This window comes from Lathyrus oleraceus, chromosome 4 (genome assembly GCF_024323335.1).
Source record: "Lathyrus oleraceus cultivar Zhongwan6 chromosome 4, CAAS_Psat_ZW6_1.0, whole genome shotgun sequence".
In the NCBI taxonomy this organism is placed as follows: domain Eukaryota; kingdom Viridiplantae; phylum Streptophyta; class Magnoliopsida; order Fabales; family Fabaceae; genus Lathyrus; species Lathyrus oleraceus.
This window is the reverse complement of record NC_066582.1, coordinates 213,185,185-213,205,489: the sequence shown is the minus strand read 5'-3', so window position 1 is coordinate 213,205,489 and position 20,305 is coordinate 213,185,185. Positions and strand designations below refer to the sequence as shown.

The window sequence follows — 20,305 nt, the reverse complement described above, 5'->3', positions numbered from 1 at the left end:
ACGACTACCGTTGCCGGAGAAAGAATGACCTATACCGCCGCCGAAATTACCAATACCATTCCGGCCACCGCTTCCAGAGTTCCGGCCATCTGAGTTTTTCTGGTTTTTCTTGCCACAGTTGACGCGTGGGTTACTACCGATAAATACAAATGAATGATTATTATTATTTTCTAAATGTATACCGATTCTATCAGTTATATAGCATGTAACTAAATGAACAAATTAGTATAAATGTAAAATTAAGATCTCTATCAACGTAATCAATGTTGCATGATTATTCATCTAGTATTAAATTAAAAAAATAGTGTAAAACCATTTTAATAAACTGAAACTCACTATATAAAAGTTGTGTCAGAGATAGTGCTTCTTGAAAAAAAAATTTACTAACGAAATTAGAAAAATACAGAAAATTACCAAAAAAATAGTAAAGTTCTCTATTCAAGATGTCAAAGTTATAACAGTAACTCATTCTCACGAAACTCACACTGCAACACAGTTATAGCATATACGTTTAAAATGAAATGAGATGATTGGAAAATAACCAAATAGTAATACACTTGTATTTGCTATTGTTTGAAGGAGAAAATTCAAATCTATAACTTGATTAACGAAAGAGAAAGTTCTATGTAATGTAACAAATGATTACATACATGGTCTTGCAAAAAATGCAGGCATTCAAAAACACGACTATAGTCTATATACGCGTATCGTCATTTTCCACTATCCTCAGTATTTTTAACCGACTTTTCTATACATCTTATGGCGATGACTTCGTCCAACAACATGAATCTCGAAACTTAATCAAGAATATGTTTCAATTAGCTATACATAAACGATCATTCGTGTTCAAACTGTTTGGAGAGAGACTTGAGGAGTAAGGGTGGTGAGCCAGTCCAATAAAGCTGTGTTCACGAGCTCGGGTGTCTCGTCGTGTGGACAATGCCCGGCTTGCAAGTGAACAAGAGTTGTTTTTGGATAAAACTCTTTGATTTTATTAGCTTTGGCTGGACCAACCCATGGATCAAGGTCACCCCATAGCAGAAGCAACGGGCAAGAGAGTTCGCTTAACACGGAATCTAGAGTGTACTTGCTCTGATTCATCATGAAACGTGTCATTAACCTGCCGAAAATAATGTGAAGTTAGGATTTGCAGCTTTTGCATCCAAATATGACTTTTACATGCAACGCACTTTCATATGATCGTATCAAAACATAAATCATTTTAACTTAAACTCGCTAAAAAAAATTAATATTGCAAAATCAATTGTCGTCACCATAACCAAACACACGCAAAGACTGACTAGGTAGTATAGGATGGACAGACACAGTCATGTACCTATAATAAACTTCTCCGGCGTTGGGGTCTTGAGCTGGCCTTGTTATAGATTCCACAAGATAATCATCCACATTGGAAGAGTTTACATACACCTGCATTGACAAGCTATGCAATTAAACTTTATACCTATTAAGCTTTTAAAGAATCACAAGCTGAAGATAGCATTTAACCTACACTTTTTAAGACTGATTTAATTCGAGCAGGTTGTTTCGATTGCCAGAATATAAATCCGAGAACTACACGCTGGAAAACTTCCTTCAAAGGTTTTAGGAAAAACTTTTGTAGAGGTGATTCCTCGGAATTTTTACTTTCCTTATTTCCATCACCAAATTGTCCTGCAGAATTCAGTAGCGCGACCCCGCTGACAAACTCAGGCAACCCGGTTGCTGCAATCAAAGCAGTAAATCCTCCAAGGCTGAAAAACCATCATATTGAGATTAACATCATAGTTTTAACTTTGTTGAACAAAAAAGAAAAGAATCAATATATGTACTATAGTCATTAACTACCTGTTTCCAACCAAAACTGCTGGTTCTTTTACGATTTCCTTCAAGAAGTCCGTGACTTGATCCCTCCATACCATGGCATCATAGTCGACGAGTGCTTTGTCACTCCATCCAAATCCAAGCAAGTCTAAGGCATAAACCTTGTGTTTCTTAGCCAATTCTGGGATATTGTATCTGGAAATAGTTGTCACACATGTTTATTGCTAAATGCATGTAATATCCTAAGTAAGAACATAGTTGTCAATTCCAGAAAGCAGCGTAACAGGATAACCGCTATTCGATCATGTTTTGAACAAATTACATGAATAACTATATACATATATTTGATATAAAATTCAACAAATAATTCAAAACAAACCTCCAATGAAAAGCCGATGCACCAAAACCATGAATAAGAACAAGAGGAGGTCCTTCTCCTTGCACAACATAGTGAATGTTATGATCCTTCCACTTCCAATAATTATAACCTTCAGGTTTGTATGCTAGTCTTTCAAGTCCCTTGTCTTAAATAAGAAAAGAACATGCATTTACATAAGCAAATAAAAAAAGCAACATCAAGATCTAGGTCACGATATCATTGAGTAACTAACTAACCTTGAGATGGTTGAGCTTGAGGAGTAAGAGTGGAAGCCATAGCCATGGCTGAAACTCCAGTTGTGACAATTCCTTTAACAGCTAAACTCCTTCTGTTCATTTCACATTTAGTACCTTCAAACAACATAAACAAAATCAGAAACAAGAAAGAGACACAGAAAAGGTGTGAATTAGAAAGAGTGTGTAGAGAAGAGTGAGTAACTGTGATAGAGAGGGAGTGAAGTTGCGGCAATGAAGGTTGTTTTAGTGAGATGTAATCGGGAAGAAGGCGAGGGAGTGGATATACAAGAAGCCATTGAAATGGGGAAACGTGGGTTGGAAGGAAAATAGAGAGTTTTTGAGGATGTTTAGACCGAACCTTGTCTGTGGTTTAAGGTTGTTTTGTTAAATTGTGCGGTGAGCGATGATTGAGGTTGTGGCTTACTCCAAGCCATTGCCTCTCTTCGTCTCAGATCAGATTTCTAACACATTATTTGGAATCAATAATAAATTAATAAGTGCTTCTTTTTTTTTACCTAATTCTTTTGTCTTATGAAAATGGTAAGTGAATTATCTTCTACGACTTTAGCCAACTTTTATCTTTTTTATAGTGGTGGAACTTTTATCACATGAAGTAAAATATTGTTTTAAGTTCTGAATCTAAAAATTTATAGTGTTATATAGAATCATATTAGTAATTTTTAGTTATTACTAATCACATATGAAGTTTACTTATAAATATTTAACCACTTTATAATTAATTGTAGTGTTATATTTTGTAAGCGTTCTAAAGAAGGGTGTCTTCGCCCGAGAGTTATACCGTCTAGGCGATGACTTGGGGCATGACATGTGTGAAGCCGTTAGCCAAGGAAGAGGTAGTCCATTGTTACTTTCGAAAGGATAGGTAGTCAATAGCTTTTCCTGATCTGGAGGAAGTGACATATCATAACTCATATTGATCACACCTCGCATACGCTTATACCTAAGCACATCAATCATTTACAGAGCCTCTCACCTCATGTGAGAAGGACTCTTAAAACCACCATAAAACACCATTGTACAAAGCTTCTCGCCGTTGTGGGCAGCCCTAACCATCATACACCGTAATATACCTACTAAGACTTTTGAGTCCCCCTACCTTTGTAGGATGAGCACACACACCTGTACTTTTGACCAGTACAATGTCGCCCTAATAAAAATAACTTAGGCCACATTGTCTTCATCACCATCACTTTACCCGTTGTTACCTTTCACTCTTACACCTAGCCATTTTCAGCTATGGTTAACATGAGAGCTTCATCCTCTACGCCATAAGGTATCAGTGGCAACAGTGATGTCGATGCCCTGGCGAAGATGCGTGCCATCATGGACGAGTTACACTGCCATAACTAGACACTAGAGGATGACGTCTACAATATCAGACAGCGCCAACAAGAGTTAAATGCCCCGGAGAAGATGGAACCACAACTACAAATAGTACATTTTATGAGAAACTTTCACCTCAGTTATTAAAAACTAAGGTCAAATGATCTGGAATGCGCTGTATTTTTTTAGGAAACTTTATCTTTCACCTCGGTTTTCGAGGAAAACCGACGTAAAATGTTATTCAGTGTTTAAGCTTCGATTCCTAACTCCTTCAATTTTATGTTTTATTTACAACTAAAAAGGCGTCTTTATTTTTTATACATTTTACGTCGAATATTATTCCTTGATTGTTGAAGAAAACCGAGATAAAAACTCTAAAAATAATTTTTATTCCTCCAGAATTATAATGTTTTGTAACATTCACTTTTTGCGCCCTAGCGAACGAAAGAAACTCATTCTTCTCCAACGGACGAAGGAGTTTCCCAAGACTTAGAATCATCACTCATCTTCTCTAAGGAGGAAGTAAGCTCGATGTCTTCTCGGTTGAGTCTCTCATTACATTTCCGGTATGTACAAATTCTCACTTACAGTTGTTGGTGTTTTCGTTGTTGATGTTGTAGTCGTAGGTCGTCGTCGTCAACGTTGTTTGTTGTTCTTGTTGTTCCGTTGTTGATGTTATTGTCGTATATGGTTGTTGTTATTGTTATTATGGCTTTTGAGACATATTGTAATATTCCATATTCCCTTAAATACTCAATTAGTTGTCAGTTGAAACCAATTGAGTTCCTATGTACTCTATCTCTTGTCAGTTGGAACAATTAGACCTCCTACGTGCTCTAAATGTTGTTGGTTGGGACCTGTAGCACCTCGAATTTGCACCCTACCTTTTTGCACATTCATTTCATATTAGGTCATAACATAACATAGGCCACTGCATAACATTGCATTGTCCATTTGTCCAAGTGCAAGCTCAATTGATGGATTGAGTCAGACTGATCAGGAGAATCAGTCAATCAAGCAAGTGAGTGCCATTTTCATTGGGACAAGGCCCTAGGGTTGATTTATCAAGCTCATATGGTCCAAGGATCATTTTGAGGTGGTTTGGCCAAGGGTTGGATGCTCAGAAGTCACCAGTCATTGGTCAGTCAACCAGAAACCCTAGAAAGTCAACGGTGGTCAACTGTGCCCGATTTTATGGATTGGAAGGTGGGAAATGGTTTGAAAGGCCTCATTCATGTCCATATAAGTCTCATTTGACATATCAAAGACCAAGGTTGAAGATTTGGAGGTCAGACAGAAAGTTCCCAAAAATAGCAGGTGACCTGTATTTTCAGCTGCCCAAAATGGAAACTTTTTCCCCTCAGAATAACTTCATCATACAAGCTTCAAATGGAATTTTGTCCAACATGAAAGTTGAAGATCTTGTTCTCACCTTTCCAACAAGTCCAAGAACTTGAAAATCCCATGTATGGTTGTCAAGATATGGTCAGATCAATTTCCAAAAAGACCCGTAATCAGGAGGCCATAACTTCTACATGGATTGTCCAAATTGCAAGTTCTTTATATGCACAAACTCCATTTGACATGTACTTTCATGGTGCATAATTAGATTTCTTCAAAATTGCTCAAGGTAAAAGGTCAAATTTCAACTGGACAGTTAAATTGGATCAGGGGCAAAATTGTCCAAATGTCAAAATATTTGGAATTTTGAGATGGGACTTTTTGCAACACCTCAGGAATGGCATTTGGAATGTGTTTGAATCATCACTTTATGCATAGGCTTTGTAAATTGAGATTTGGTTTGAAAAATGCAATGGTTAAAATTGGACATTTTGCTATCAGATGGTGAAATTCAAAAATACATGGCCAATGGAAATGGGACTTGTTTCTACACATCACATGTGATATTTTGGACTTGTTGGAATCAAAGTTGAGCTGATATATGGACTGTTTTAGAGAAAGGGCATTTTGGCCACTTTGAGTGAAATGCACAATTTGCTTAACATCCCAATTTGGTTAATTACCTTGATTAAGCATGGATTATGATATCATATAAAAGCCTAATCATTCCATAAACATAACAGAAATTCATTCCATCAAAAATCAGATCAAAATCATCACAATTCTCCAAGATTTTTCAAGAATTCTCAAAAACCAAAATTGATCAAACTTCATCATTCTTTGATCAATTTGAAAAATTCTTTTTGCATCGATCTTGCATTGGCCTAAGCTCCATCTGTTTGTACTCAAGAACCACCAGAGCCGCGCCTAAAGTGACTGCATCTTCAAGGTTCATCCATGGTGAATGGTGATTTCAAGCAACCGGAGCAAAATTGAATGGATCTAAGCTTCGAATCCCCTTGCCAATAGCTTGTACTGCAGCTGTTTCATCAAATCGCGCGCTGATTCCATCGAGTTCACTACTGCCATAGCAGGTTTTCAAGATTTTCGAAACTCTTGCTTTGCTTAATTATTGTGTGCGTGTTGTAGAGCATGAAATGTAGATTACGATGATGGTTTCAGAATTGCAAATGATCAACTGTAGCTTAGTAAATCTAGGTTTGAAGTTTAGATGTTAAACCCTAGATCGTTCGATTCGCTTGATTTAGGAATTGTTAGGATGATTTGAATGCATATTCGTACTCTCCTCGATCATACGGTTCCAACGGTTACCTCCTTGTTGATTTTGGTGACGATCTGGAAAATTCATGTTCTTGAGCCTTTGGTGTATTTCTGGAAAAGTTTAAGCTGAAACGATGAAGATTGTGTTGTTTGATCCAATTTCTGGTTTGAAAATTCAAAAAATGTGTTTCCCGCTCCCGCTCGTTTTAATTACCATAATGCCATTATAATTCCATTAATTAATTCAATTAATTCTAAAAAATTGTAAAAAACACATAACATGTTAAATAATTCATAAAAAAATATAGAAAAATCAGAAAAATGTGAGAGTTGTTGTGTTGACTTCCTTGACTTGTGTAGAATTTTTTTGACCTATTGGTCAAAGTTGTGCTTGGTGTAAATAGTATTTGACCTAGGGTTCTTCCATACATGGCCATTTTTGCTACCTTTGACTAATTCCATTGTGAAATGCACGTGATGTAAAATAAATTCTTGCCAATTTTTGTGATGATTCTTGACTGGATGAGGTTTATTTCCATGTAAATTTCATGCATTTTTGATACCTGGTTATGTAGTTGTGAATTTTGTAACTTAGGTGTGACAACTTGTGTCACACCTCTTGATGTCAATTTGCTGGATTTAATTGAGTGGTCTATGCATGTTGAAATGAAATGAAATTTTGCATGGTGGTTGATTAACATGTTAGGAAGCTATGATAATTTTTGTGGAATTTTACATTGCATTTTCAATTTGATTGTGATTTTTCATTTCTGTTAGCCCAATATGCAAGCTCATATGATACATGTTGGTAGATTGATTGAGAAATGCTCATGTGGTATTGTATGATCATGAAATTTGATATGCTTGTAGAAGACACATGTTAGGACCTCCCTGTTTTGGTCTCATCCATTTCTTTTTTTGTTTTCATTGAGTTATGAATTTTTGAAGTGGAAGCTGTGTTGATGTTGTGATTTGGAGCCTATAATTGTGTCTGTTTTTGTTGATTTTCATTGACATGGTTCCATTTGCCCAATTGAGCTCAAATTTGACATGGTAGACCTTGAATATCCCTTGTTTAGGTGTAAATTATTTGAGAATTTTTGGGATTGTGTTGATGTGGATTTGAATGCAATAGTTCTGTTTGTAGGCTTAGTGCTTCCTTTGAACTAGTTTGCCTTATTTTGTGCATAGAATGAGCATGATGAATGATATGACCATGAAATTTGGTAGAATAGTTCCTGACATGAGTAGCTTTCATTTGGCTTTGGTCCTACTAATTTCCCATGTAATGTCACTGTTTACCATTGAATTGAAGTTAATGTACATTTTGTAGCTTCATTTGATTGTGTTTTTGCATGCTTAGACATGTTGAATTAATTCCCATTGTTCCACTAGCCCAAATTGCATGAAAATTGACATGTAGCTTGTTGAATGTCCTCTGTTTAGGATATAATTTTTGTGGAATTTTCCATGCTGTTTTGATATTTTTTTGGATATGATCTTGCTGGTTGCTCATATGTGGTTTACATTTGCTTCCTTTGCCTTACATGTTGCATAAATTGAAATAGATGTATAGTTTGGATATGGGACCAATTGGGATCCCTTTCTAATTGAAATATCTTGGTTTTGATCATGATTGGCTTGCTGTTTTAAGATTTTTCCCTCCTTTGGACCCTAGGCTTGGCCTAGTGGTCTAGTTACTTATGTTTGAGCTTGACTTTGACTTTTCAGGTTAAAAAGCTAATGCCTTAAGGAGGTTGATGCATGATCGAGTTGAATTCATTTGACTAATTGTTTGTTTTGTAGGGCTTGGTTCACTTGACCTTTGTGCTAGGCACATGATGTACATCATTGTTTGATTGTTGATTGATTCTTAATGTTGTTGTTTTGTTTATGTCGGGATGCTGATTCTGTTTGACTGTTTCCAGGTACCCTTAGTTGCTCAGTTCTCTTAAGAACTTGCATTGCTTTGCTTATAAGCAATTGGCATTGAGGTATAGAACTTTCTTCTTCATGTAGTCTGGAGACCCGGCTGTTACCGGGCCGGGCAAACTGTCTGAAGTCCTCCTTAAGAGGCAATGCTTGTGTATGTTTATATTTGTCCCAAGCAGGAAAAGTCCTCATTTGAGGCAATTGGTGGAAGGTAGGGATAAGCAATCTATCCCCCACTATTCTGTGAGTCTTCTCCTTGCTCCCATTACATGGTTGTAGCATTGAGATCCAAGCCCAAGATCTTGTACATTGTACAGTCGAGTCTATGTCCTGAGCGTAGAAGGGTCCCCCCATTCTGGACCCACGCTCCCTTGTCTGATGCTCTCTCTGACCAGAGATAGAAGCAATGAGGCACACCCCTCATCACCTTTCATCTGGCTTCACCTTAGCCCCTCAATGGCAAGGTTAAGAGCTAACCTGACCCCGATACAGAGGCTTGTTTGTTGAGGTTGATATGACCCCTCGACTAAAGCCTAACCCTGATGTTTGAGCCCCTTGTTGGTGTGTTTATTTCATGCTGTATATGTTTGTGTGGTGTGATTGTATCCCCTAGGTTTGCTAGACTCCGCGTAGTCTCGTTTGCATGTCAATTAAGGTAGCACGGTTCCTTCGTATAGGACTTCCTTTCTTGCTTGAGCTTTCCTAAAACACAAACAAACACCACACCTTCTTAAGGATATGTCCACTCCTTCTACTACAGGTGAGTAAGTCTCCAAAGGTCGAGCATCCGGTAGATTGCGTAGTGACGTTATCCACTTAAAAAACACAAACCAACAGGAATAGTTTAGCCGAACTACGGCAACTCTGATTCTCATGTTCAGATGAGATACGTAGGCACGAGATGCGATGTCTTGTCGAGTTTGACTAACAACTAACACTAATCCTTTTCTCTCGCCCTCGTTGCGATTGAGACCTTCCCCTTCTCTTGCCCTAGTTGCAATCGAGACCCTTCTTCTTCCTGTGTGGGTGTTAGGAGGTGGATGTAAGCCCAGCGATTGGCATTCCACATCCTGTGTCTTGTTGTGTGCTTGGAAGCTGATGTAAGCCCATCGAGTGGCATTCGGGTTCCAGTGTGCGTGTGTTTTGGTTCGGATGCTGATGTAAGCCCAGTGATTGGCATTCAGGCTCCACGTTTGCCTTCTTGTGTGTGTTTTGGTTCGGATGCTGATGTAAGCCCAGTGATTGGCATTCAGGCTCCACGTTTGCCTTTGCCTGTGTTTGTTTGTGTGCGTGTCAGCCGAGCTACGAATGCTCTGATTCTCCTTCGTCCAAGGAGATACGTATGCATAGGATGCGACATCCTAGCGAGCATGTGTCGTTTCCCCCGCCGAACTACTTTGACTCTGATGTCTATGCTTGATAGACTAAGTAGGCCCAGGATGCGATATCCTGCCGAGTCAGTTTCAGTCTTGTTTGTTTCTTGTGTCTCTTTCAGCCAGTGTGTGTGTGTTTTGAGCAGTGTTTTAGCAACCATTCTCCCTCCTATTGTGCGTGGATCCCGTCGAGTACGACGGATGCGTAGGGGTGCTAATACCTTCCCTTCGCATAACCGACTCCCGATCCCATTCTCTTTGGTCGCGAGACCATGTCTTTTCCAGGTTTACTCTGAGCGTTTCCTTTCCCTCTTTTGGGATAAATAACGCACGGTGGCGGCTCTGTTGTTCTTGTTTTCCCGCCGGTTTTTCGCGTAATGCGTCAGCTGGCGACTCTGCTGGGGACTAAACAACTAGAAGTTGACCTGTGCTGGTCCTTCTTCCCTAAGCGAGTCTCTCCTAGCGCTTTCTAGGTTAGGGCTTTGGTTGCTATCTGCTGTTATTTATTGCATTCATTATTCATTGTTTGCATTCAATGTGTGCATTAATGTTTGCATTCATTTATTTCATCTGCTGTGCTGGCTGTGTTTCTCTGTTTGGGGTGGGAATTACTCGAGGTAAAAGGCCCAATACCCAGGCTATGAGTGCAATCTAGGAAGCCTAGGAATAGAGTGATTCATGGGAAGCGGGTGGTATGCGCCACTTAGCGGAACATTGACATCACGAGCAGTTCAGATTCTGATGGGGTATCATCGGTGCATACATCTGGTGTGCACAGGATGATATTCTTGAAAGGGTTGTTTATCCTGCGTTTCTCTCGACCTTACCCTGGCCTAGATGACACCCGTGAGTGGGAGGGGATGATTATTACAGGTACTGTTGCTGACTTGTTGGTGACTGGTTGGTGACTCTTGGTACTGATGATGATGGTGAATTATGGACATTTATTTCTGGGACGCCGGAGTTCTGTCCGTGGTTTATCAGCGGGTTCCGTTTATTTCGGATCCCCGGGTTGAATTTGAGAGTACCCGTTCAGAGGATCTGGCTGTCATCCGTTCAGTGGATGTTTCTGTGATGATGGTGATGTAATCTCCAGTTCCGTTTATTTCGGAACTCCCCAAGTCGGATTTATGGTGACTCAGTTGACTGTGACTGGTTCAGAGAATGGGTCTTCAGATGACTTGGTGGCACAGTAACCTGCATTCATGCATTTGCATTGGTCTCATTTCGCATCCGTCTGCATTCAACTCATGTCTGTCCGTACTCAGGGTCCATTATTTTAACAGAGACTCAGGTTGAGAGACACCAAATGTCAGAATGTTGTTGATGAAATTTTATCTGTATCGATGAAACCGGAATCCAAGGACAGAATTTTCCTAGTACGGATAGACACTGCATGTGTGAGTCATACTAACCTGTTTGCTGTTTTGTAGGTGTCAACCGGTGCGCATAGCTTGTTTGCTCAGACATCCTGCTAGGGGGCAACAAATCCGAACTAATGGATCCACTCAACACCGGTAAAGGCAGACATGTTCGGGATCGGTTATCGGCCAGATCAAGAGTCGTCTAGACCAAACAGAGGACGTCGTCCGCCGTACATCTTTGTTAGTGCAGGAATGCTGAATCCTGGTCATGCTTGTTCAGTGAGTGAGGAGATCGACTGTGACCGCGAGCTCGAGCTGTGGATAAAGTCGTGCGTACCAGGCAATTGGAAAGCCTCCAAAATCACCACTGTCGCTCATCCGGAAGTGTAGTATTTCTGTGTTTTGATTTTGTTTGCATGAAAGCCATACGTTTTGCCCGAAACGTAATGGTCCATTGTAAGGGCCATCTCATGTGTTTCATTGTGCAACATTTTGCATCAGTAATAAATGGATGTTTTGTGATTAAAGCGGTGTTCCCTGTTTTTCACTTTTTTGCAGTTTAAAAAAATAAAAATGGCAATGTTTTTTCGTTTTTCTTTTGAACTTGTCTTGTTCCAACCACAAAAGTGATTACCCTCCTGATCTCATCGATAACAATTTGGTTACACCTCTATATGACTTCGACAATCCAAGCTATCATGCCGAAGAAGAAGGCGAAGAAGATTGTGATCTGCTGGAATTAGCTAGGTTGTTGAAATAAGAGGAGAAGGTGATTCAACCACACGAGGAGCGAGTCAAGATGGTAATCCCAAGTACCGCCGAGGTCAGAAGGAGAAGTGAAAGTTGAGGCCGCTTCAGAGGCAAATCAAGAGCAGAATGGTAGCCCTGTTGAAAGAGCAGGTTGATATCTTCACCTGTTTGCATCAAGGTACACCAGGGTGGAATACCCATATTGTGGGGCACGAGCTACCATCGAGAGAAGACTATCCTCTAGTGAAGAAGAAGGCCGGTGCCACGAATCAAAGGGTTACGGTGACTTTGTTTCATGATATGACTCACCGTGAAAGCGAATGCCATGTTGATGACATGATGACAAAGTCCCAAGCAGAAGAGGGGCACCCGGTGGACTTGATCAAGTTGTTTGACCGGTGGAGATAACTCATACTGTTGAGTCTAAGTCAGTGCACTTATGGAGTGCTGTCCAACAAGCTGCCGAGGCATGTTGTGAACGAAAGAGGAGTCGAGGTCGATCCTGCTAAAAAAAAAAAAGAAAAAAAACAATACTAGAAACGCCTGAACCGAAAAAAAAGAAAACAAAAGAAATCAAATGGTCAGGTGGAATGATGACTGCCAAGGGGCATGGAAAGGAAAATAAGTAGCAGGAACCTCTGATTCTGATACCTTCCTTGGAAGAAATAACTGTTAATCTGGTACTTGACAGCCTTTAAGGGGTCTATGAGGCGTATTGGGTCAGCATGACTAGTCTTGTCGAAAAGAGCATGCAATTTACCTAAGCAAAGAGTTTATCGACTGTGAAACAATACACTCACTGCTCGAGAAAACTTGATGTACTTTGGCATAGGCTGTTCGCCGACTGAGATAGTGTGCTGGTTCATACCACCTTGTGGATGTCCAAAATGGATCTGACCAAGTATGTGCTTGAGGAGATAGCGTTGAACGGACGGGTTGCGAGAGGGCAAATGGTGTCGACTGAATACGATATTCGGTATACCTCCCAGAAAGCAATCAAGAAGAGGGTATTGTATGGTTATCTCGCCCAACAACCCATCGATGATTCTCAACCAAGGAAGTTTGAAGTCCCTGATGAGGACATCTCGAGGTACTCAAATCGAAAGATTGAGAGTGACCGATCCCGGAGGAGGGGCCTGACCCTGAATCCGAACGGGTTCTGATGTCTGATGGGGAGAGTTTAAAGTGAATGAGCTAGTGCTTCCCTGATAACAGTTGAAAGCACCAACGATGGTGGCTGAGTACGAAGTTGGTATCCTGAGTGTCGTACTTCGATACGTGCATCTACTGGGGCAACACCTTCCTCATTCAGTATGGGATGGAAGTGATATTGCCTGCTGGATGCTAGATCTCATTGTGGAGAGTCCTGATGGTTGAGAACTTGAAAAAGGGCGAGTGGATGAGGACTCGGTATGACGCGTTGAGCCTGATTGAGAAAAGAGTTCGACAGTTACTTGTCATGGGGCAGTTGTACCCAATAAATGAAGAGTGTTGTTAACCGAGAAGTACGACCTCGTGGGTAGCATGAAAGAGATGTGGTGTTGAAAAGGATCCTTCCTCCTCAAGACGATCGTGGGGCAAATGGATAAGCAGTTATGAATGTCCATTCGTGGTCAAAAAAAAGTCTCCTCTGACAGAGCCTTGTTGCTGACGACCACGAATGATGAAAATTTTCCATCCCCTGTGAATGCGGACGCAGTTAGAAGATACTTCGTGAAAAATAGACCCGCTGGACAAAAAGAATAAGAAAAGTCCAGGCAAAAAAGGGCATCCCGGCGAACCAAGGAAAAAGAGAAAAGGTTCGGGCAAAAGTTAGGGATAATGAGAAAAACTGTACACCCGACAAGTCGAAAACCCCACAAGGGCGACTTGGGCAAAAAAGGGTATCCCGGTGGACTGAAACCTGAAAGGGCGGTCAAGGCAAAAGAGGGATTGAAACGAACAACTGCGTCTAGCATGATCGTTTGGGCTTTGAATGACTTGGATAATCTCCGACAGAGACCGATTGGAAGCGTCTTGTTCAGAAGGCCGAAAGTGCGGAAAGTCTTGAGGACATGTGAGGTGTAACCGAGTTGGAACCCGATGAGATCACGGTTTCACATTGCCATTAGGATAGATTTTTCCTTTTATGCGCAATCACCTCTTTCCAGGGTTTGCTTCCTGTGTGTTGCTCAATTCTGAGCCACCTTTTTGTTTCAGTCTATAAATGCATTCAGTCAAATAGTTTTGTTTTTGTTTCCATTGCCGCTTTGATTACGAAAACATCCGTTCGTTTTGATAAGAATATTTGCATTTTGAAACATAGAGGTCCCTTCCGATGCATGCTTATAAGATTGAAATCTGGAAATCTTATTCGGAAGTTTGAGTGACCAAGATGTTGAAGTGTTGGCGCGCCTGGGGCACGCTTTTATCTAACAATCTCTTGTGCAGGTGCCGTTAGTTATCTTCATTCGCTGGCAAGTAGTGATATGAAGCCTTTTGACAAAAGATCCCCACAGAGTCCAACCAGGGGCAAGGGATAGACGAACAATGAAAGGACGGTGAAGGATTACGACGACGATCCTGGAGGGTTAATCAAGAAGACTCTTCAAAGCCTAAAGACTGGAAAGTTGTATGAATCCCAGGAATTTGATCTTCGAGGGATGGATCAGAAAGTCCAGATGAGTCTGGGAGTTCTCAAAAGCGGAAAGTCAACACTGTGGTAGGATGATGAACACCAGTGTTCGACGAATCGAAGGGCGGCCCGTGTCCGATAGGCCGTATTTCCCCAATGGGTTTGAGAGTGTCATCTCCCTAGCAGATTCGAGATCGGTGCCTCCCCAGCAAGCCTGAAGGTTACCATATCCTCAGCGGAGTTGTGACTGTTTCCCAAGTCTAAAGCTGTCTTCCCAGCAGAGTTTGTGTTGATGGTTCTCCCCCCAGCAAGGTCCCCAAGCGGATCGGGTTCGGCAGGGCTATCCCCACTAGAGACAAGCATGGGTTGCCTCCCCTAGCAGGGTAATCGCCAAGCAGTGCGGGTTCGATGGAGGTCATCCCCAGCGAGGTTTGTCTTTCCCCAGCAGGGTGGAAATTGACGTGGTAATGAGATCCTCAGCGCAGTTCCTGGAGTTCCCCGGTGTTGTCTCTGGAGGGGACGTATTTTTATGCATCCATCATTTAGACAAGCATAGCATATTGCATCATTAGTGCATAGCATTTCCGTGATCATGGGGCATTGTGTAAAACAAAAAAAAAAAAACTCATGCATCAACATTGCAAACATGTCCATTAGCCCTAGGCCGTGGTGACCAGCCGAGATTGGGTTGTTGGAAAGAGTTTAGCATCGCGCCATTGGATCGGCTTCAGAATTGGGTTCCCCAGCATGGTTGAGAGGTTGGTGTTTGCTCAGCAAGCGACTCCTTAGTCGAGTGGGTATCCCCAGCATTGTTACTCCCCAATTGGTAGCATCTTGCCAGCTTGGATCCATTCCCCTAGCAGATGTGGGTGTGTCTGATCTCTCCATGTAGAGTTGACCCCTTAAGCAGAAAGCGTCTGTCATTTCTTTCTGTGTTCCCCCCACGGAGTTAGATCCTCGTGGATGACGGTTGTTTCCGTTCCCTCCCTAACGGGATGGGTTTCCCTATTGAGTTCTTTCCTCATTAGGATGAGTCTTGATTCAGTTTGCCTTTTTGGATCGATCCTAAATTGGCTTCTTGTTGACTGTCTTTTGTGTTGCCCTGGGGCATGAATGAATAGTGGCTCACTAACCGGTACTCATTCATCTTATCCTCAGCGGAATTTGTGGGCTTCTACCTACAAACCGGTAGTTGTAAGTCCTATCTTTGTGGTTTTCTACCTACAAAACGGTAGTTGTAAAATCCCACTTTCATCCCCTAGCAGAGGTAACCTTTGTGGTTCATTCTGTCGGTTGGCCTCTACCTACAACCCGGTAGTTGTAAGTCCTATCTTTGTGGTTTCCTACCTACAAATCGGTAGTTGTAAAATCCCACTTTCATCCCCTTGGTGGAGTTAACCCTGTGTGCTCATCTTATCGATGACTGGTTACTTTTCCGTGGTTTTCTGCCTACTAACCGGTAGATGTAATCCCCTCTTTGCAGTTATCAGTACCTAGTTGGCGGTATTGATAGTCTTGTCCCCTCTGGATACTTGCCTTGATCAAGCAGTATTGTCCCCAGTGGGTTTCTCACTTCCCTTTGGGTATTTGCTCCGAGTCAGCAACTTTATCCTCTTTTGATTGGTCATCTTTGCATACCTGTTCCTGGTACACGATGCCTTTCTTTTCGGTCGTTTATCCATCTAACAACCTGCAACCCGGTTATGGATAATCTTCCATGCGAGTATGTTATCTACGTTCCGACGGCTATAGATAATATATCTCATGCACTCTCTGGTCAGTCTTTTGATTGCTTTCTCCAGCAGAGTAAGATTCGTATTCCCTGTGGAATCGAATGTCCATCCTTTAACAAGATCGCTTTTCTAGCCCTCTTCAAGATGTTGAGTGTTTTGGAACACAAACCAATTCACGTTTTGGTCGGTCACCTGTTTTCTGCCTACAACCCAGCATCCTTGGTGTTCCTTCCTGTCTACTCTCTGTCATGACCTTGATCCCCAGTGAAGTTTCCTCCTCTCCGTTGGTGTCGATAAACGTCGAGTTTTTCCTATGCGTCTGCTAGCGTATAGTTGATATCTTTCCCCACGGGGTCGTCCCCAGAAGAATCCTCCTCTCCGTTGGTGTCGATAAACGTCGAGTTTTTCCTGTACGTCCTATGACGTATAGTTGTTGTTCCCCACAAATCATTTGGTAAGGCCAGATGAATCCCCTCAGAGTTCCTCCTCTCCGTTGGTGTCGATAAACGTCGAGTTTTTCCCAATTATCCGTTGATGATTTGGTTGTGTTCACTCTTCCCTAGTGAAGTTTCCTCCTCTCCGTTGGTGTCGATAAACGTCGAGTTTTTCCTATGCGTCCGTTGGCATATAGTTGATATCTTTCCCCACAGGGTCGTCCCCAGAAGATTCCTCCTCTCCGTTGGTGTCGATAAACGTCGAGTTTTTCCTATGCGTCCGATGACGTATAGTTGCTTATCCCTCACAGATCATTTGGTAAATACCAGATGAATCCCCTCAGAGTTTCCTCCTCTCCGTTGGTGTCGATAAACGTCGAGTTTTTCCTATTCGTCCTATGACGTCTAGTTGTACCCTTCCCCAAGTGGATTTACCTCCCCGTTGGTTTCGATAAACGTTGTGTTTTTCTCATTCGTCCGATGACGTCTGGTTGAGTCTCCCTTTCGTCCTATGACGTCTGGCTGAGTTTTCTCCTTCTCCCTTTCGTCCGATGACGTCTGGTTGAGTCTCCCTTTCGTCCTATGACGTCTGGCTGAGTTTTCTCCTTCTCCCTTTCGTCCTATGACGTCTGGCTGAGTTTTCTCCTTCTCCCTTTCGTCCGATGACGTCTGGTTGAGTCTCCCTTTCGTCCTATGACGTCTGGCTGAGTTTTCTCCTTCTCCCTTTCGTCCGATGACGTCTGGTTGAGTCTCCCTTTCGTCCTATGACGTCTGGCTGAGTTTTCTCCTTCTCCCTTTCGTCCTATGACGTCTGGCTGAGTTTTCTCCTTCTCCCTTTCGTCCGATGACGTCTGGTTGAGTCTCCCTTTCGTCCTATGACGTCTGGCTGAGTTTTCTCCTTCTCCCTTTCGTCCTATGACGTCTGACTGAGTTTTCTCCTTCTCCCTTTCGTCCGATGACGTCTGGTTGAGTCTCCCTTTCGTCCTATGACGTCTGGCTGAGTTTTCTCCTTCTCCCTTTCGTCCTATGACGTCTGGCTGAGTTTTCTCCTTCTCCCTTTCGTCCGATGACGTCTGGTTGAGTCTCCCTTTCGTCCTATGACGTCTGGCTGAGTTTTCTCCTTCTCCGTTGGTGTCGATAAACGTCGAGCTTCTCCCTTTCGTCCTATGACGTCTGGTCCAGTCTTCCCATTCATCCGATGATGTCTGGTTACCTCTCCGTTGGTCTTGGTAAACGTTGAGTTTTTCCCCATTTCGTCCGCTGACGTATGGTTGTATATCTTCCCATTCATCCTATGATGTCTGGTTACCTCTCCGTTGGTCTTGGTAAACGTTGAGTTTTTCCCCATTACGTCCGCTGACGTATGGTTGTATCACTATCCTTCCAATCATTCATTAATGATTGGTTACCTCTCCGTTGGTTTCGGTAAACGTTGAGTTTTTCCCTATTCGTCCTATGACGTCTAGTTGTACCTGTCCCCATGTGGATTTACCTCTCCGTTGGTCTTGGTGAACGTTGAGTTTTTCCCCATTACGTCCGTTGACGTATGGTTGTGTCCTTTCCTGGTTATCCCCAGTAGAGTTGATTTACCTCTCCGTTGGTCTTGGTAAACGTTGAGTTCTTCCTAGTTGTCCGCTGGCATCTAGTTGAGATTTCTGATCCCAGTCATCGTGTGTCGATGTCTGGATGTGCTTGTACCTCTGAAAAAAAAACAATAAAAACAAGAAAACAGATAATTCCCAGCAGTGTGCAAATTTCTACGGTTCTTGGTATTCAATCCCTGTTTACCCTGAAAGTCTGACAGCCGTTGCTCTCATCCATTCGGGTTCCCAGTTGATTGAATAGGGGCAGCTGTAGCACCTCGAATTTGCACCCTACCTTTTTGCACATTCATTTCATATTAGGTCATAACATAACATAGGCCACTGCATAACATTGCATTGTCCATTTGTCCAAGTGCAAGCTCAATTGATGGATTGAGTCAGACTGATCAGGAGAATCAGTCAATCAAGCAAGTGAGTGCCATTTTCATTGGGACAAGGCCCTAGGGTTGATTTATCAAGCTCATATGGTCCAAGGATCATTTTGAGGTGGTTTGGCCAAGGGTTGGATGCTCAGAAGTCACCAGTCATTGGTCAGTCAACCAGAAACCCTAGAAAGTCAACGGTGGTCAACTGTGCCCGATTTTATGGATTGGAAGGTGGGAAATGGTTTGAAAGGCCTCATTCATGTCCATATAAGTCTCATTTGACATATCAAAGACCAAGGTTGAAGATTTGGAGGTCAGACAGAAAGTTCCCAAAAATAGCAGGTGACCTGTATTTTCAGCTGCCCAAAATGGAAACTTTTTCCCCTCAGAATAACTTCATCATACAAGCTTCAAATGGAATTTTGTCCAACATGAAAGTTGAAGATCTTGTTCTCACCTTTCCAACAAGTCCAAGAACTTGAAAATCCCATGTATGGTTGTCAAGATATGGTCAGATCAATTTCCAAAAAGACCCGTAATCAGGAGGCCATAACTTCTACATGGATTGTCCAAATTGCAAGTTCTTTATATGCACAAACTCCATTTGACATGTACTTTCATGGTGCATAATTAGATTTCTTCAAAATTGCTCAAGGTAAAAGGTCAAATTTCAACTGGACAGTTAAATTGGATCAGGGGCAAAATTGTCCAAATGTCAAAATATTTGGAATTTTGAGATGGGACTTTTTGCAACACCTCAGGAATGGCATTTGGAATGTGTTTGAATCATCACTTTATGCATAGGCTTTGTAAATTGAGATTTGGTTTGAAAAATGCAATGGTTAAAATTGGACATTTTGCTATCAGATGGTGAAATTCAAAAATACATGGCCAATGGAAATGGGACTTGTTTCTACACATCACATGTGATATTTTGGACTTGTTGGAATCAAAGTTGAGCTGATATATGGACTGTTTTAGAGAAAGGGCATTTTGGCCACTTTGAGTGAAATGCACAATTTGCTTAACATCCCAATTTGGTTAATTACCTTGATTAAGCATGGATTATGATATCATATAAAAGCCTAATCATTCCATAAACATAACAGAAATTCATTCCATCAAAAATCAGATCAAAATCATCACAATTCTCCAAGATTTTTCAAGAATTCTCAAAAACCAAAATTGATCAAACTTCATCATTCTTTGATCAATTTGAAAAATTCTTTTTGCATCGATCTTGCATTGGCCTAAGCTCCATCTGTTTGTACTCAAGAACCACCAGAGCCGCGCCTAAAGTGACTGCATCTTCAAGGTTCATCCATGGTGAATGGTGATTTCAAGCAACCGGAGCAAAATTGAATGGATCTAAGCTTCGAATCCCCTTGCCAATAGCTTGTACTGCAGCTGTTTCATCAAATCGCGCGCTGATTCCATCGAGTTCACTACTGCCATAGCAGGTTTTCAAGATTTTCGAAACTCTTGCTTTGCTTAATTATTGTGTGCGTGTTGTAGAGCATGAAATGTAGATTACGATGATGGTTTCAGAATTGCAAATGATCAACTGTAGCTTAGTAAATTTAGGTTTGAAGTTTAGATGTTAAACCCTAGATCGTTCGATTCGCTTGATTTAGGAATTGTTAGGATGATTTGAATGCATATTCGTACTCTCCTCGATCATACGGTTCCAACGGTTACCTCCTTGTTGATTTTGGTGACGATCTGGAAAATTCA

General features: G+C 41.6%; 1 protein-coding gene across 1 annotated transcript; it reads right to left on the bottom strand.

Moving 5' to 3' along the window:
- Nucleotides 1-604: 604 nt before the first annotated feature.
- Nucleotides 605-2,930, bottom strand: LOC127074592 (pheophytinase, chloroplastic). Its single transcript, XM_051015917.1, has 7 exons — nt 2,639-2,930; nt 2,437-2,550; nt 2,201-2,345; nt 1,846-2,016; nt 1,511-1,751; nt 1,337-1,428; nt 605-1,120 (listed from the first exon to the last, which is right to left on the bottom strand). Exons 1-7 carry the CDS (start codon nt 2,730-2,732, stop codon nt 847-849), a joined length of 1,131 nt encoding a protein of 376 aa, XP_050871874.1. The 5' UTR covers nt 2,733-2,930; the 3' UTR covers nt 605-846.
- Nucleotides 2,931-20,305: the final 17,375 nt, after the last annotated feature.

Excerpts from the sequence above, each read along its gene's own strand:
- LOC127074592 (XM_051015917.1), bottom strand. The coding sequence starts at position 2,732 with ATGGCTTCTTGTATATCCACTCCCTCGCCTTCTTCCCGATTACATCTC. Across the intron at positions 1,429-1,510 it reads TTAAATCAGTCTTAAAAAGT|GTGTATGTAAACTCTTCCAA; the intron begins GTAGGTTAAATG and ends TTGTCAATGCAG. Across the intron at positions 1,121-1,336 it reads GCCGGAGAAGTTTATTATAG|GTTAATGACACGTTTCATGA; the intron begins GTACATGACTGT and ends TATTTTCGGCAG.